Source organism: Gobio gobio (genome assembly GCF_949357685.1).
Source record: "Gobio gobio genome assembly, chromosome: 6".
NCBI lineage: Eukaryota > Metazoa > Chordata > Actinopteri > Cypriniformes > Gobionidae > Gobio > Gobio gobio.
In genome coordinates, this window is record NC_137102.1 from 22,990,342 (window position 1) to 23,009,085 (window position 18,744).

Consider the following 18,744-nt stretch of genomic DNA (forward strand, 5'->3'; position numbering starts at 1 on the left):
AGTTTGGAAACCCTTTTTGTCAAGAAAAGGGCTTTAACGCAAATAAATATGGTTACATGACATAATTAGCCAATGCAGCGTTCCCATTTAAGCACTGTTTCTCTGTAATATTCAAAGGTGCATTAAATATATTATATTCATATTATTAGATTGTATATAAAACAGGGTTCCCGCGGGGTCTTAAAAAGTCTTAAAATGTCTAAAATTTTATTTTTTAAATTTAAGGCCTTAAAATGTCTTAAAAACGGCCAGATTTTCACCCGAGGTCTTAAATTTAATTTAGTTAGGTCTTAAAAAAAGTGTTATCCTCGTTCATTTCCAGAAATGCTGGCTGCAGAAAGTTATTAACGTTACACTGTAGCAAAAAAGTATCGAATCGCGAAAGCGGAGCTCTAGAGTGTTTGCTGCGCCGCCCCCAGAGCGTTCGTTCGGTGTGTAGTAGTTCTTTCTGGGGGTGTTGGTACACGTATTCGGTGATAAAACTACAAATCCCGTGATAAATGCAATTACCTGCCCGCAAAATACGTCTACATTTAATAACGTTGTATTTTTTCTGGACAGAATGAGGCAGACATGCATTGTTTTATATTATTCTAAACAGTGATAGTCTGCACTCAATCAGCACTGCATACCTTATAATTATGACAATAGTGAAGGCTTGAAGAACTCCAATACACCATAGCTTGATGCAGTCGTGTTTATTGTCTTCGTTTCATCAGTCAAAGCGTTTCTATCTTCAGTTTATCCTACATCGCTAGCTTCACATTAGGGCTAAGGATTACTTCTCTGAGGCTAATGTGGAGTTTCTGCTCGAGGGCGCCCTCTGGCTTACAGTATGAATGAAAGTTTGGGTAACAAATATGAAAAATAATACTTCTCTCTAAATAAATTTAAATGACAACCCATATGTTTTTCTCCAATGTACAGTTTTTCCCCCACAGTGGATGCATAAGAGGCTCATATTTCATATTAAGTACATAGACTTTAAGAAATTTATATCACAGATAAAAAGCACAGAATTTCTTTATTTTTTTATTTTATTTTTTACAATAAACCTTTAGACCTTTCTAATGGTTTTTAGTCATAGGCTGTCTGCATATTAACAGGTAACCCAGCAGGTTTTTTTTTGTAAAATAAGTTTTCTGTAAAATATAAATGTTATTTTATTAGTATTATTATTATATTGTTATATTTATTCTTAAATAGTCTATTTTTATTTTTTTAATAATTAAAATGTTATTGTAATAGTAGTATTTCTAATTTTGTTGAATATTTGTATTTATTGAATATAATCATTATTATTAGTCTTGTTAATATAATATAAACATTAATATATAAAATGTTATATGCATACACTTTTCATTTGTAAAAAAACAAAAAAAACATTTGCATTTTAACCAGAATAATCGCAATTAGATATCTTTCCCAAATCGTGCATCCCTAGTTTATCCCATCTCCTTAGTGCATCCCCTGTTCAATCTCTATTTGGCTATTAATATGCTGTTTTGTAATCTATTCTATTTGAGGGCAAGTTTTTTTTAGTCTATTTTCATTTTGGGCCTAAGTTTTTGGGCATTTGGCACGTTGTTGGCTGTGGAGGGTTACTAATGTCATTGCTTTATTGCTTTTTTTATTATTTCTTTGATTTAAATAATTTTGGTAATGCGTCGTATAGGTCTTAAATTTCAATCTTTATGGTCTTAAAATGTCTTAAAAAGGTCTTAAATTTGACTTTATGAAACCTGCAAGAACCCTGATAAAATAATTGTATTACTATTGATAAGTAGGGTTTGGTATCGTTTGGGTTTTTTACGATACAGGTGCCAAATCGCTTCTTTTAAAACGGTAAAACAGACCTATTGCCAAGCATTCTATTCAATCTACAATGTAATAAAATGTAATCAGAAAAATAATACAAATGCACCCATTCCTGAATATGGCTTAAAGTTTTCCGGCACTGTGCCGGATCTCCGTTTGGCTGCGGGAAAAAAATGCATTAAAAAAAAAAAAACCTTTTGATATCACGTTTTAGTTCATGAGTTCGTCTACCAATGGTTTGAGAGGAACACAGCTTTCATACTAACCAATCAGAAGTATAATGGAACGGGTCTTGGTAAAGATCCAGCCGTAACCAGTGTTGTCAGATTGGGCGGGTTTTGAATTTGATTATGTGGGTAAAAAATGGGCTTGGGCTGGTTTGAGGTCGGTTCGGCAGTTTTGAAAAATCTAAATTTGATAGTCTAATTATGATTGGTTATTGGTTAATAAACAAAACTCAAGTTTGCATGAAATCAGCGATCAGCAGGCAGACGTGCTCATTCATGACTGACAGGTTTTTAGCGCGATAACTTGTAGCTGTATATTCAAGTGGTCGCTATGCTAAAGTGGCATAAATACAGTAAGTTGTATCTACAGTAAAGAGTGGGAGAGTGATCCAATGTGGATTACACCTGTGGTGGAGGATAACTCGAAGGCTCTTTATAAATATAACCAACTCTGAGAGCACAGTTGAATGGCTTGTATTGAAATCGAACATGGGACTATGACTCCTGTCCATCGTCATGTGAACACTGATCAGGACATCTGTAACTTTTAAACCGTCTAGAAATCGTTGACCCAATCTGGCAACACTCGCCGTAACCGAATTCAACTAAGATACCGGAGTGGAGACGTCACGTTGGAGAATAGCGAGCGAATATAGTCGGCAGGAAGGTAAATTTATGGAGCCTGGATAAGACGTCCTAATTGATAAAGGGCTTAAAATGCCGCTGGGCGTGGATTAAAGAAATAGGCCGAGACAGCAAGCCTTTTGGTAGCTGGTGTGAGAAATTAAAAGAACCAGGTGCTTGCTTCTGCATGTTGTGCTCGAGAAAGCTAATTTATGCATCTCGCGGTAAAAAAGTGTTACCACGTCACGAATTAGACCCCAGTCATAGAACAGCTGTCCACGCTCTCCAACACAACAGGATTACAGGGAGCAACAACCACAGCTGACGTATCACTTTAATGTTTTTGTTTTATTTTCTGTTTTGTATTCCCCATTATGTAAGTTGCCAGTTCTTGGAGCACTTTAATGTTTTTGTTGTTAATTAAACTTAACTGTAGCTTTCTGTAGTAAACTGTCTTCGTACATTTCCTATTTTATATTAATTTCCTAAAATTAGGTTTTAGATTGTAGGTAATCTTGTACCCTGTCAAGGACAAAGATAACCAACAAAACTTGATATTAAAAGCATCCTAAATGTTACATGTGTTTGTACCATATTGTACTGCTTAACCTGTCTTGGTATTGCTGTTTCAAATAGCCCACCATAATCTGTAGTCTGAGCCTGCCAATGCAATGGCAGATACATTACTAGTTAGTTTCAAGGTAAATCATTTTCATATACTGTTGTTTTTTCTTTTGTTTGCCAAATAACCATATTTGTCCACCGCCAGAAAAAGGCGCAGGATTTTTTTTTCTTTAACCCCTGTGATCAAGTATTGATCAAAATGGTCTATTTAACAAAGTACAAAAAAAAGCATGTCAATTGTTAATAAAAATTATTAAATACATACAATTTAATAATATAATAAAGTTTTGTAGGGCTGTAATCTCCCAGTCGATTGTTAGTCGATACGTTCTGGCTCGACCAAAATTCTGATTGGTCGATTTCTTTCTTTTTTTTGCCACGTTCATTTCATCAGTTTTGCCGCTTTCATTTCATCAGGTGGAAAGCACTAATTGCTAATGGGGTGTTTTCAGAGCACCCCTGTTTCACAGGTAACAGTCTATCTTCAGAAAACCCCCCTTGTTTTCACTTCTTTTGGATTAGCCCAACCCACTGGAGAAGACAGATTGAAGTCATGATTGAAGTAGGCTACTTTGCTGTATTTTATTTATTTAATTGTGAGAGCGTTTTCCTAGTCAGTCCTCTTCTACCATGTCAACAAAGACATCGGCAGTGTGGCAGCATTTTTAAAAAATTGAAAATGGGAAAAAAGTCGCATGCACATTTTGCAAGCAACAGTTTGCATATAACAGCTCGATGACAAACATGTCATATCACCTAAAGACGGTAAGCTAACTTGTCTGCGATAGTTTGCCCCGTCTGTTTTGAGTAAGCTATATGAACATATCAGAATTGCCATATTTCAATGTTTTTTATTTGGAGACTAATGCGTGGAGATCGCGCTGCGCAAACACACAAACATTCATGAGCACAGACACTTATCAACGCCGCCTGTGACTTTTAGTCATAAAATAGCTTCGCTACTGGATCACTACATCATATTTCTCAGCGACGATGGGGTTACATCGCTATTTTTAAATAATAAACGCAAATCTTCGTTGTTAAGAGAGACGCTGAACAGAAGCAGGTACGAATCTCTCTCTCTCTCTCTCTCTCTCTCTCTCGATAATTCAAATAAAATTTGTTTATTCAAATAAATGAAATCTTATGGACTACTTTATCTATGTGTCTGATTGAGAGTGGGCAGAATGCTAGATCTCACGAGCCGTAATAACCGCCAGCTTTACTCTTCCGGTCAAACATTGCGCTGCAAACATCAATAACAGCTTTAAGTTGTCAATGTTGGCAAATTATCATGGCATAAGCGCTTCGCGTCGGCCGGTTCTTTACCTCCTTTGTTCGAGGTCTGTCCCCTTGTAACCAAACCACTTCCATACTATTGAAGTAGCTCCCTTTTTATGTACTAAATTGTCATCGAAGGCTGGCATGCTGCTCTTACTCTCAGACAAATCATTGATATCGCGATATGACGCTTTTTAAAATATTTATACCGGTGTTATCGTGGACGGTATGATATGGCACACCCCTATTATGGACCCAAAATTTTGCATAGAGGAAAAATTTGCTGCCAAGGGCTTCGTCACATAAAGGTGGTTGCTTGCAGTCCTGTCAGACAAGCTGTCCCACTTTGCCTTGCTCTTCTGATATTTCCTAATATTTCCTAATTTAAGAATAGGCCTATTATTTGTGAAAAATTGTAAGCAGTAAACTGGCATATTTCAATTGTCTCATTACTCTGCATTTTCTTTAGGGATGACATCATTATGCACTCCATTTTACCTTCAAAAGGCCAATTGGATGAAAAGCGGCTGGCGCAAGCAAATTTGATCATTTTTATTTTTACGCATATTCACTTTGTCGATGATAAAACGGCGAACTGCATGGAAACTTGGCTAGTGTGAAACTCACAATTTAAGAGGCAGTGCTCTCAGTTTAGGTATTTCAAGCCATGAGTCATGAGTCAAGTCTGAGAGAGTCCTGAGATAATGATTCATTGTCTGTCCGTCTGGACAGTATCAGCCAGACTTCGTGTCATTGTGCTCTGTTTTTTATCCCTCGGAGAGGAATATCATGCTCTTACGTCTCTATGGTGTCAAAAGTATTTACAGTCAACAGAAACTTCACATGCCCTCTAACTGTAAATGCTTGAAGTCATGACCCATGAACTGTTATGATTATTGTGATTTAAGACCACATTGACTTAATTAGCCTTGACTCTTGGTTCTCAGACTAAGGATCTTGGAAAGACATGACGCAGAATAATTATACAGGGATTCCATAAAGTGATGGTTCACCCAAAAATGAAAATTCTGTCATTTACTCACCCTCACAGCTAAAAATGAAGCTTAGCTGAATTTACATTTTAAAAGGGATTAAAATAGAAAAGTTATTTTAATTTGTAATATATTTCACAATGTTACTGTTTTACTGTAAATAAATAAATGCAGCTTTGGTAAACATAAGAGACTTATGTCCCGTTAATTCAACAAGATGAATTGATTCTTGTTGGTGTTTACAGCCTCAAAAGGGTCTAATCCAATGTTTACAACCTTGGTGATGACTTGATTTAATGCTGTTTTTGTCCCTTATTTTAATCAGGTTTCACTTGCAAAAAGGTTAATTTGAATCTTCTCTAAATGCTTGTAATGGCTTGTGAATCTGATGTACTGCTTTGCAGGAAGAGCTTCTCTGCTTGTTTTCTCCTTTTCTCAAATATACACAACCTCAGGCCTTTGTGCTGTGAGACAAAACAAAGTTTTCCACGGGTTTCTTCTTTCCTTATGTTCAGTATATTCCTTGCTATCTCTCTCCCTTCTTTTTATTTGTTTTCCTGAATTACTTTTTCACATTTTCTTCTTGCTTTTAGTCACAGATGAAGACACTGTCAAGAGATACTATGCCAAGTTTGAGGAGAAGTTCTTCCAAACATGTGAAAAGGAGCTGGCCAAAATCAACACTTTCTATTCAGGTAACTATGTGTAAACACTAGACTTGTTTGAGGTAAAGCTCACAGTTTGTGTCTGCTCCCTGTTGTTTCCATTTTTTGTCATTAGTATTTACAGTTAACAGATTATCCATCACACAGAGATTTAACTTTTCGAAAACAGACAATAAAGCTTCTGATCCAAGGGCAGGACTGTCATTAAACCAGGTTATTAAACCTTGTTATTTTATTATATCCCTATAAATAACCACCTGCTTTCTCTTTCTCTCACTCACACTGTTATCTTACTCGTTCTTGTCCAGTTGTATGTTGGGTTACAATTTTAGTTTTGTGCGTCAATTAAAAAAAGTTACACATAGAGGAAAAAAAGTCCAAAAACTGTCATAAAATGTGAGGCTTGGGAGCACAGACTCAAGTTTGGTCTCATTTTAGACCCTTTTGGCATTTTTGTTGAAGTAAAAAAAGAAAAGTGAAACAAAGTTATAGAGGTTCAATTTGATGTAAATTGTTTATGAACATTTATTTTATATAAAATATAAATTTTATGAAACGTGTTGAACTCTAAAACTGTTGTAAAACCAAAGCCATAAATCTAAATAAGTTGTGTTCCAAATTTGAGGTTGATGTATCAAAAAATGAGCTTTCAGTATTTCATTTTGTTTGGGTGCAGTACCAAATTTTCCCCATTAGACACCAACACATAATTTATCCATTTGGCTCTATAATACTGAATAAAGTGAGTATTTGCTTTATAGGCCAAACCTGAGAAAATGGCACCATCTGGTAAAATAGTAAAAATTTTAATTTTGAAGCCTTGCTAACAGAATGAAAGCCTATTAACAAAAAAAGTCTGCATCATTTTATAGTTAAATGGTCCTGGGATTAAAAATTATTAAAAAACACAAATGTCGATAAGGTCGCACAAGTAACACATTTCTGAGTAAAAAATGACATACGATGAGGAGAAAATGTGGATAGTCATTTGATTTTATTCTTTGGGATCTGATCTTGAAAAGTGGGATTTACTTGCCAGAATGAGGTGGTAGAAGGGTATGGAGGAGGGAGGAATTGCCTAAAATAAAATTGATAAGGCCAGGAAAGTAGATTGGTTATCATTAATTTGCAATTTTGTGTTTGCTGACCTTAGTTCATCCTTCCATCCAGCTTCATTACATACTGATGATGTTTCCCTTCTTTTTTGATACAGAGAAGCTTGCCGAAGCACAGAGGCGTTTCGCCACGCTACAGAATGAGCTGCAGTCGTCTCTGGACGCGCAGCGCGAGAGCAGCCGAGCCACGGGTCTGCGTCGCCGTCGCACTGTCTTCCACCTGTCGCAGCAGGAGCGCTGCAAACATCGCAATATCAAAGACCTGCAGCTGGCCTTCAGCGAGTTCTACCTCAGCCTTATCCTGCTGCAGAACTACCAGGTCTGAAAGCACACAAAATGATGTTTTGAATGTTTTCGAGGATTGAATATTGTCATGACGTTTGATATAATGGACTAGATTGATTCTTCTGCACATTTATGCACATTATAACTTGATCAGTTGTAGCTTTTTTTAATAAAACTGGGTCAAAAATATTGATATCTCAATTTTAATCGATTCTCATTTTTTATGAACCGAAATCGATTCTTAAATCGCAAGATTAGTCTGTCCTGTTTTCAGTTGATGAATGAATGGAACATTGTGGCACACCTCCCATCCAATAAATCGCAATAATCTTTGTTACTTTTGATATGAAACAATGTCTCGGATTTCAAATTATATAAATTGAATTACAAAATTCAAAAAATAAATACTGTTTTGGCGCTGTTTAATGTGGCGTGACATATCGCAGTAGCGCCTCTAGAGAAACGGCAGCACGGAGCGCACGTGAACTCATCCGCTTTAATACCAGTCACAGTGCAAAATAAACATTAATCAACATCTGAAGGTATGTTAAAAGATACAGTGCAATTTACCGAAATCCGTATCACGTCATGTGTAATCACTCAATCAGTGTTACAACCGCGTAAAGACGTCAGTAAAACAGCTTGTAAACAATGTGTCGCATAACATCACATTTACCTCAGAAAAAACATTCTGTGACCATAAACTCGTTAGTGAGCTAGAAAAATGAACTCTAGGCACATTTTGATAAATATGCACCACATTACATTATTCATTATATTTTTAAATGTTCTTCAATATTTACTGCAAGTTTGAATATATCAGTTTTTTTATGACAGCCACTATTTAAATAATCATATTTCTAGTCAAATTATTTTTGAAATATAAACATGTAATTTGTAAAGTTAGTATTATAACTTTATTATATTAAAATATCCTTGAGTGTAATTTAAGTGTTTGTATACAAATTTCATTTTAATATTACAGTATTAATATATACAGTATTTCAATATTACAGTAATGTAGAACCAACTGACACCTGTGTATAGTTTACATCATTAGTTGAGAGATTTTTTTCCTCCAGAAAATTTGCCATGCATTGTTTCTGATAAATATCCAAATTAATCGATATTGAATCAGAGTCGAATCGAATTGAATCAAAAGCTTGTGAATAGGAATCGAATCGTGAAATATGTTTCAATACCCAGCGATATTTTTTAAGTAATTATTATTTTATTTTTTCTGATTTCTATACATTTTTAGATGTCCTTTAACTTTTAAATCAATCTCATTTAAAGTTGTAATTATTTCTCCCTGTCAGAATCTAAACTTCACAGGTTTTCGGAAGATTTTAAAGAAGCATGACAAGATCTTTGAGACAACTCGAGGCGCTGATTGGCGTGTGGCCCATGTTGAAGTGGCTCCTTTTTACACCTGTAAGAAGATCACTCAGCTCATCTCTGAAACTGAGGTACTTCGCAGTCAAATGACTCCTTCCACTTAAACATAAAATACTTCACCTCTCTCTGCTTTAAAGAAGAATTGAATTTTGACTGCCTGATCAAACTAGCACAGTGGTTAGTTATTCTAACAGCATGTTCTCAAATCCCCAGGCTCTTGTTACTGCAGAGCTGGATGGAGGGGACCGACAGAAAGCCATGAAGAGGCTCCGAGTGCCTCCACTGGGAGCAGCCCAGGTAGGACACTCTGTGACCTTCACTAGAACACGGTTTCATTAGTACTGTTAAAAGGCCCTAAACCTCTCACCATCCTGTGCTCTTTATCTTAGCCTGCACCAGCATGGACCACTTTTAGAGTAGGACTCTACTGTGGCGTCTTCGTCGCTTTAACAGTCACAGTCATCATCGCAGGTATATAACCTCTAATGATAGTTTGCCTTTAGTTACTTTATCAGGTCAAATTTCCCCCATCTCTGAAGTCAAAAGGCTTCTTTTCTACTTTACCACATCAAAGATGTATAACAGCAGCAATATAACCCAGAGCTCTGAATCTTTCTCAAGGGTTCAATACTTTTGCTATTTTAACAATTACATGTTTTGCACATCTATAGGTGTGGCAGAACTGTTTCGAGTAGACCCTGAGGCCAAGAAGAATGTGTGGCCCCTGGTAAGAATTTATCGGGGTGGTTTCCTGCTCATCGAATTCCTTTTCTTGTTGGGCATCAACACATATGGTTGGAGGCAGGCCGGCGTGAACCACGTCTTAATATTCGAGCTCAACCCCCGCAACAACCTGTCCCACCAACATCTCTTTGAGGTAACTTGGAAATTTGTGATAGACGTTCTGAGCAATACAGTAAATGTTATTTTTAAAGACAAATGGAGACTTAATTTTACATTTTAAAATTACAATATTTATTAGGATGGTTATGGTCTTTATAGTGTACTTAATTTCTAAAGTAATGAATTTGTACTGCAATGGAAAGAGGTGGTTAAATACAATTCTTAATAAAATAAAACAAAAATCGCTTCATTGTACATTTTCGAATCATTTTTTTTGTTCAACTTTACACTTTTTTTTTTTATTATTCCTCACATTAAACCTTTCACGCGTGAGTTTAAAATATTCTAACTGACCCCCCAAAGTGAGTTCTTTTAAGGCGAATGTTCTTTTAGAATGTTTTCCCTTATTGTTTCCATGGCGATGCATCATGCTTGTCACATTACACACCGCAGCCACAATAACACTGTAAGACCGATGTATCGCTTTTATTTTCCTTTTTTATTCAAAATATTAACAAACTTGCTTGTTATTGCGCTTCCATAGACATCATTTATCATTTAGTTATGTGTTAGTCTGAAACTTAAAATAAACATTGTGGTTGAAAACACTGCATAGTTTATGAATGACAAGCGCTGAGCTCATGTCCGTCTCTGGCTCAGCGCCAGCCAAAGCACGGAAGCACAGTTTCAATCTGGCAGTTATGTGACATGACTGAACATTCTAAATCCCATACGTGGTACCGTACTCTCATGGGCACAGAAATAAAAATCCTCAAAAGGTTAAAGCAGTATTTTCACTGCTACTTTATGATTCTAAAGATTTAGCAGTGCAGATATTCTGTCAAATTTTCTGCCAGGCTAAAATCTATGTAAAATAAAAAGATTTATGAAACTCCGTCAATAATTTGCATAGGTTACTGAATGTGATGCAGTTTTCTAAGCAGCAATCAATAGATGGTCTTGTGATTTTCGTTTGATGCGGAAAAGGTATTTGACCGCATCAAATGGCCCTATTTATTTCATACCCTACATAAAGTTATTGTATCACAAACCTCTTTGTGCTGTCCTTGCTAATGGTTGTCTCCCCCCTGCTTTTTTAGTTTGGATAGGCACGAGAAAAGACTGCTCCCTTTCGCCTCTTTTATTTTCTTTAGTGATCAAACCTCTAAGAGCAGAAGCTATAAGAATAAATACTAACATTTGCAGGTTAACAGTAGCAAATAGCCAACACAAGATTGCCCTCTACGCAGACAATATTCTGATTTTAATGAAACCTCTACCCCAGCTATAATTAATTTCAATAAATCAGGGGCAATGCCCTTGGGAGGCTTAAAACAAATACCCCTTTGTCCTTTTTATATGGTCTCCTATGGGCTTGATGTAACTAGGCATAAATATAACCTTTTCCTTTGAATTTTGTGTGCATTCTATTAAGTTCTTCCTATTTCATTGCGAGCTCGGATCTCTGAAGATGAATATTCTTCTGAGATTACCCCATTCAAATGATTCCTATAAACTTCACACATATAACCATCAAGAAATTGATTGGTTGGCTTGGTTTATTTATAATTATGGTCTAAGAAAAAAGCAGGTGTTAAATTTTCAACTTTAGCACTCGTCTTTGAATATCAGGAAGGTCAAGACCACCCACCAGAGATACCAGCTCAGTGTTCATTTACGTTTGGTCTCTGATTGGGTGCATAAAGGGATCAGATCTATGTGGTTTGATTTTAATCTTGAGTACCTATAGAGAAGTATTACATCCTTCATATCTCTTGAATCTCATATCTCATAGTCTTATGAGATTTATAAAAGACAGATAGGCTGTACCGATTCTTTCTGAAAACAGCCGAGCTCGTGGAGACGTGCTGTGGGTGGGGCCAAAGAGTCACGGACACACACACACAATACATCATGGCATTATCCCTGGATATCTTTTGATTCACTAAACGTTTGTGTTGTTTACATTATATGCACTTACGTGCCAATTGCCAACAAAACAGACATTTGATGCAGTTTCACTCAACGCTTGTGGTTTTCGACTCATGACTGGGAACAAATAAACACACTTGCACAACTCTGTTGCTGCTCCGGAAAAACAAACTGCATCCACTGTTTCCTTAACGCTGGGTTTTTTGGGAAGCTGATCAAGGTTCTTTCCCTCATAACCAGAAACTCACTGGTCTAAAAACAAAATGACAGTGCTGCCGACTGCTTCCATAACCCGAACGAAGCTCGTTGATGGGCGTGCTCTTGCTCGGTTTGATGTGCGCACACGCTCATCCGGGGTGAAGTGCCCATATGAGGAATTCCGAAAAAACTTTCCGAAACATGTTCGAATCCTGAAGGAGTGTATTTGGCACAGAAATCCTCTGTCATAGGTCCAACTAAAAACGAAGTAAAAGCAATACAACTAAAAGTCTTACACGGAGCTCCTCAGTGTACCCAAATGTAAAACAGGAGTGAGATCTTATTCATAGTTTTTGGTTTTGTATGGAGATTCAGATTTTGGGTTGTGGTAGGACAAGAACTTAATGCTATCTTGTCTATTAACACAGGCTGTGAACCAATGCATATGCTGCTTTGAATACATGGTGACATTACTACAGATAAACAAAAAAGACTCTTAATAAGTTTCTAACATTTTGTGCAAGAAAATGTTTTCTTTTGAATAGGATAAAGCCCCTTCGATAACACTTTAGCTCAGGGTTATACTTGAATATGTATCTTTTAGATAATTGAACCTGTGCTTCTCATAGTAAAGATGTCATATTTCACAGGTGTGATACATTTTCAACATGTGGATGTAAATGTTTTATGAAGTATAAATCATTTGTTTTGTTTTTTTCATTGGAGTGGTGAGCCGTTCTCTTCCCTGTTTTTTTTTTTTTAGGTTATGTTTGTAAAGTTTGAAAATCAAATACTATATTTATAAGAATTCCTTTTTCACTGTTTTTGTGCAGATTGCTGGTTTCCTTGGAGTTCTTTGGTGTGTCAGTATTCTGTCCTGCCTATTCGCTGACCACACAAAGATTCCTATACAAGTGAACCCTCTAGCTCTCTATGGGTTCTTCTTCTTCTTCCTTATCAACCCTTTCAAAACATGCTACTACAAATCTCGCTTCTGGCTGCTCAAATTACTGGTAAGGACCAGGAGAATCCCTTTTCATAACACACAACAGCATTTGTTGTGATTTTCAAGGGCACACTTTTATGAGACATTATTATTCCATTGGTAAATTATTGATTGAATTGGTCAAATCCTCTTTTCTCCTCCTTTAATTTCCACCCTTTTCTGTTCGTAGTTTCGAGTGGTCACAGCTCCATTTCACAGAGTGGGGTTTGCTGATTTCTGGCTGGCTGACCAACTCAACTCTCTAGTAGTGGTTTTGATGGATCTGGAGTACATGATCTGCTTTTACAGTTTGGAGCTGAACTGGACCCAGTCTGGGGGGCAGCTATGGATCAAAGAGGGTATCCAGATGCACATTAATGGCCTTGCATAGTCAATTATGGTTTTATTGGGCAGTTAATGATGACATGTTGATGTGTTTTTGTTTTCAAACCAGGTGGCGGGATTTGTCACTCATACTCATATGGAGTACGAGCTGTAATCCAGTGTTTGCCTGCCTGGTTCCGGTTTGTGCAGTGCCTGAGGCGTTACCGGGACACAAAGCGTGCCTTCCCTCACCTGGCCAATGCTGGCAAATACTCTACTACTTTCTTTGTGGTCATCTTTTCTGCACTCTATAAGACGCATGAAAGTAAGCACCTGAGCTGTTACATTCTTTACCTGAAATTCTTTGTTTACCCAACATGACTTTTTTTTGTTTACACTCAAAACAATTGTGAAAGGCACTCTTTGTTGGGTAAAATATAGTTTGATATTTTTAGAGATCAGGGGCTCTTTTTTAACCGGAGCGCGTAGTCTGAAGTGCATGGCGCAGGTGCACTTAGGGTGTGTCCGAATCCATTTTTGCTAACGTCATTAAAAATGGTTCGCGCACCAGGTACATGGTCCAAAAGGGTCGTGCGTAGTCTCTTAATGAGTCAACATGGGTGTGTTTTGGCCATAACGTGCAATAAACCAATCAGAGTCTCATCTTCCATTCCCTTTAAAAGCCAGTTGCGCTCGCACCATGGTGGATTCGCTATTTACATGGCGGAATTTGTGAACGCTTCTCCAGAGAAGAATCCTTTTATTTTTTATATTTAAAAATGTTTGTGTGCTCCTGTGTTCGTAATAAGCAGAGTGTACACGTGTTGTGCACCTGCCTATAGGTGCTTATTACTAACGCGCCCTTTAAATAACACAAAAAATACTGCGCTTTTGACTTTAGACCAGGTTTTTGTAGGTCAATGGCGCAGTTGTTTTCATTTGCCTCAAAACGGCAACATGCCAACAATGCGCCATGAACACGCCTTGTTTTCAGACCAGCACGCCCATGGGCGAACAGATGTGTGCAAGTGCATTTGCTATTTAAACAACTTGGCGCTGGACTTGAAAATGATAACTGCGTCGGGATGAAACTAGGAAAAAACACTTGCGCCGCGCTGGGTGTATGATAGGGCCCTAAAAGCGCACCAAACACCAAACCTTCTGGAGCACCATAGCTAAACATGCAGACCTGTGTTCTCTTATGTCTGTGATGTTTTCACATGTCACTACCTGTCTGTTATCATTAGGTTTTCAGGAAAGTGTGGTCTTCTTTTACCTGCTGATTTCCTGCAAGATCATTAACTCCTGCTACACCTTATTATGGGACCTAAAGATGGACTGGGGTCTGTTTGACCGTAACGCAGGGGAGAACACCCTTCTCAGAGAGGAGATAGTATATCCACAGAAAGTAAGAATACACACACACACACTGTTGGCACTTAAGTTATGTGTCTTATTTAGATATTTTTGTAGAGAACAGTCCCCTCCACAGCAGTTATACTCGTAATTGTTCATTTGTGTGCTCTCTTTGAACAGGCTTACTATTACTGTGCCATAATAGAAGACGTAATCTTGCGCTTTGCATGGACCATTCCACTTTCCCTTGAGGTTGTGACTCAATACCCTAATATTTCTGATATTTTGGCCACTATCCTCGCACCGCTGGAGGTCTTCAGGTGAGCATACCTGTATATATCCATATGCCTGGTTTTGGGACTCATTAACCCATTCCTACCCACAACCTGTGGTTAATAGTTGACCTCTTTGATGGACGTGTTTTTATTACAGTAATTGTGTATTTTAGCATTTCTGGAACGCTGTATTGACCAATCAGAAGCCATGACTGGATCTATTCGGTCATGACTGGATCTGACTCTACTGTATCCATTTAATCTGTTTTTATTCATTTGGCCCCCATCCTCATTCATTTCTCCTTAAATTAATGGCATATGATTTTTCAACTGGAAATAGTAAAGTAACTTGTCGTCATAATCTGTCATCTGTTTCAGGCGCTTTGTTTGGAACTTCTTCCGTCTGGAGAACGAACACCTTAATAACTGTGGTGAGTTCAGAGCGGTGCGGGACATTTCAGTTGCGCCTCTGAATGCGGATGACCAGACGCTGCTGGAGCAAATGATGGACCAGGAGGATGGTGTGAGGAACAGATTTGGAAAAAAGAACTGGAAGAGAAGCTACAGCATGTCCTTGAGAAGACCACGCCTCTCCTCCCAGTACGTACAACATTAGACCACCAACCACACAGACACAAATCCAGACATGGAATCCATAAGAACAAGCTTTGTACAGCAAAAACAGCTGGCAATAGATGGGACATAAAGAAACATCTGATGAAACTAAATAATTTAATATTAAACATGAAATGATTTGGTCAGATTGGTTTAAATAAGTGGTTCTCATCCCTCTTTGTCCACAACAATATTCAAAGGCCTGAAATGTCTAGTTTCTTTAAATTACATTTCAGGAGTCCAGCCGTATTAAGAAATGAATGTTCTTTGGGGATCCCAATCTTTTTAATCAATGAATTTACCTGACTTATCCAGTTGTTTTTTTTTTTGGAGGATAAGGATTTTTTTTTTTTTTTTTTTATCTTGGTATGATTTGGCTGACTTGTATATGTAGATTCATTATAAAAGTGCCCACAGAGTTTGAAGGTTTTATGAAGTAACCTGACTTCTCCAGAAAACACACTTTTAAGTGTGGGTAGTCAATAATTTTATATCTGAAAGCTCATCTTTGATCACCAAAATGACACATTTAAACGTTTGTTTTCCCCTCTGAAAAAATTCTTCATGCCTTAAAATTTTGAACTTAAAAAGCTTGCTTTATTAAGTATACGTGGATCCATAAATATGCAAATTAGCCGCACCTCCACTCACTCAATCAGACTACCTGATCCAATCGCTCAACTTTACTGTAGTAAACGCTACAGCCATATATGTTTGAACCAGAAACGGATTCAAAAGAAGTGGAGGAGTGAATTATACAGGCTTGTCTACAAGGCGATGATGTATCAATGGTAATGCGTTTTATGTATCGCTCTCTACGTCGGATACATAACGGTAATTAATATGATTAGCCTTTTGCTTTACTATGTTATCAAACGGCTGATAATGTGTTGCTAATGTTACTCAAACCATGTTCCCATTCGCCATCTCAGTCTGCCTTCTAAAAATAAGCATCCTTAGAAACGCTTTGAACATCATAGACCGTCAGTGGAGAAAGGCATATACAGGTGCTGGTCATATAATTAGAATATCATCAAAAAGTTTATTTATTTCACTAATTCCATTCAAAAAGTGAAACTTGTATATTATATTCAATCATTACACACAGACTGATATATTTCAAATGTTTATTTCTTTTAATTTTGATGATTATAACTGACAACTAAGGAAAATCCCAAATTCAGTATCTCAGAAAATTCGAACATTACTTTAGACCAATACAAAGAAAGGATTTTTAGATATCTTGGCCAACTGAAAAGTATGAAAATATGGTCTCACTCAGTTTGGATTTGTTGTTATTGATGAATGCGTTTCCTGTAACAGAAACATTTTTGTTTTTCTTAAAACAACTTTGAAAACAGGATTGAATTGTTGAGAAAATGACTTCTGATTTATTTGGTGAATAAAAAGTGCCTTGTAAGCCTCTGAGCACCATCATACATGATCGTTTGATAAACTCAAGGATCTCTGTTCTTTTTTTTTTTTCAGGTCGAAGGTCCGAGACACCAAAGTCCTGATAGAGGACACCGATGATGACACCTGACCCCTGCGTCCTCAATGGCTTGATAAAGTGTTTTTTAAAGGACCATAGACCTCCATGAGCCTCGACTCTTCAGAAGATATCCAATCAATCCATCACAAAGCTGCCTGACTACACCATACACACACACCCATTTCACACAAGACCTCACTGACTTATGAGCTCACAACAGGAGCAGCCACTTCTTAGTTACTGTACTGTTTTTGTTTCCTTCGTTGCTGCCTTTGATCATTTTTGTGAAGGTCCTATACGTGGATCTTCAAGTGAATTCAAAGGACAGTGTGTTTAGATACGTCATTTCACAAACCGCTTGTCTGGACTGCGCTCATACAAATCAAACATCTGACTGTGGACACTTCATCGCAGCAGTTGTGAACAATCAATCGGTTTGGATACTTTGTTTTTCAAGACTTATGAGGGTTTGAAGACATTCATGTAGCACATGGACTGGTTTACCCTCATTCATGAAAATGGCAATTTCTACTTTTTTTTCTTCTTTTTTTTAAATGTACATTTCATTGTTATTTATGTGAAGGAGAGATGCCTTGAACGTTGCTTTAAATCCTGGACCTTTACCCAGGACCTCTGCATGCTTTTGACCAACCCTCAGGTGGCTCTGAATGGAAAAATACCAATTTGACATTTACAGTTTTTAAATACGTTGCCAGTCTAAGTCGGTTTAAACACAAACCACCGACGTAGTTATCTGCTCTAAAATGCCAAATGGGAATTTATGCCTGTGTTTGTTATAAAACATTTTTCTTTTGTGTGTCTTAAAGTCAGTCCAGTTAGAAAAGATGCTGCTTTGTAAACCCAGAAAGAGAAAACCCCATTTTGCTTTGAAAGTGTCAGGCTCATGTTAAGAGCTAGCCAAATATCTAAAGCATTCCTTGGGAACATTTCCTACTTCCTACATAGGATCCTGAAACTTTTTAAAGTATGTTAAACACACACACACACACACACACACACTATTCTCTCGCCACATTCCACTAAAGTAGCATTCCATGTCTCTGTTGTTGCTTTTTTTGTTTTGTTTGTTTTTTCAGTCAAGTGTCTTCCAGAGAACTCCCAGACCACCTGAGGGTTTCAGAGGTTCCAGGGAGAACCGAAACATTCGTTTTCTTCTCAGATGAATCGTCATGAGCACAAGTTTCTGTGTGAATCGTTCGTAAGACTTGTTGCGTTAATCATGATGTGATAAGGAAAGGATGTTTTGTTTTGTTTATTAATAACGATGCCCAGGTAGTTCTCATATTATGGTTTATAATCCATTCCAGTTGGAAATGTGTATTTGTACCTCTGAAGACCTAGCTGTCTGTGAACGAGGTCGATGTAAGGCGGAAGGTACCGCAGTCGCACATTCAGGATATTCAATTACGCTGCAAGACTAAAAAAAGACTCTCACCGGCTACACCTCACATACTATGTCATGTACTACTGTCCCAAGTAAATGCTTGGACCAAAAATAAAAAAACAAGGTTTCTCTGTTGATGTTTTCTCATGGGATTTAGACGTCCATTTAGATTTAAAATGTACCCGATTGCTTTGTTATAGCGAGTGTGAGATAAAACTGTTCTTTGGTTTCTGAAATCTGAATCTAAATGTGATTCTTAAATGGATAGTTCACCCCTCATGTCATTCCTT

General features: G+C 37.3%; 1 protein-coding gene across 1 annotated transcript in view; it reads left to right on the forward strand.

The window, feature by feature from the left end:
• Positions 1 to 18,687, forward strand: part of xpr1b (xenotropic and polytropic retrovirus receptor 1b) — a 43,673-nt gene extending 24,986 nt beyond the window's left edge. Inside the window, exons 3-15 of the mRNA XM_079820001.1 lie at positions 6,160 to 6,261; positions 7,445 to 7,665; positions 8,951 to 9,100; positions 9,243 to 9,326; positions 9,419 to 9,500; positions 9,701 to 9,906; positions 12,836 to 13,015; positions 13,178 to 13,346; positions 13,442 to 13,636; positions 14,559 to 14,719; positions 14,848 to 14,987; positions 15,321 to 15,542; positions 17,046 to 18,687. Of these exons, the coding sequence (XP_079676127.1) occupies positions 6,160 to 6,261; positions 7,445 to 7,665; positions 8,951 to 9,100; positions 9,243 to 9,326; positions 9,419 to 9,500; positions 9,701 to 9,906; positions 12,836 to 13,015; positions 13,178 to 13,346; positions 13,442 to 13,636; positions 14,559 to 14,719; positions 14,848 to 14,987; positions 15,321 to 15,542; positions 17,046 to 17,100 (1,967 nt within the window). The 3' untranslated portion in view covers positions 17,101 to 18,687. The remainder of the gene's footprint in view (positions 1 to 6,159; positions 6,262 to 7,444; positions 7,666 to 8,950; positions 9,101 to 9,242; positions 9,327 to 9,418; positions 9,501 to 9,700; positions 9,907 to 12,835; positions 13,016 to 13,177; positions 13,347 to 13,441; positions 13,637 to 14,558; positions 14,720 to 14,847; positions 14,988 to 15,320; positions 15,543 to 17,045) is intronic.
• Positions 18,688 to 18,744: the final 57 nt, after the last annotated feature.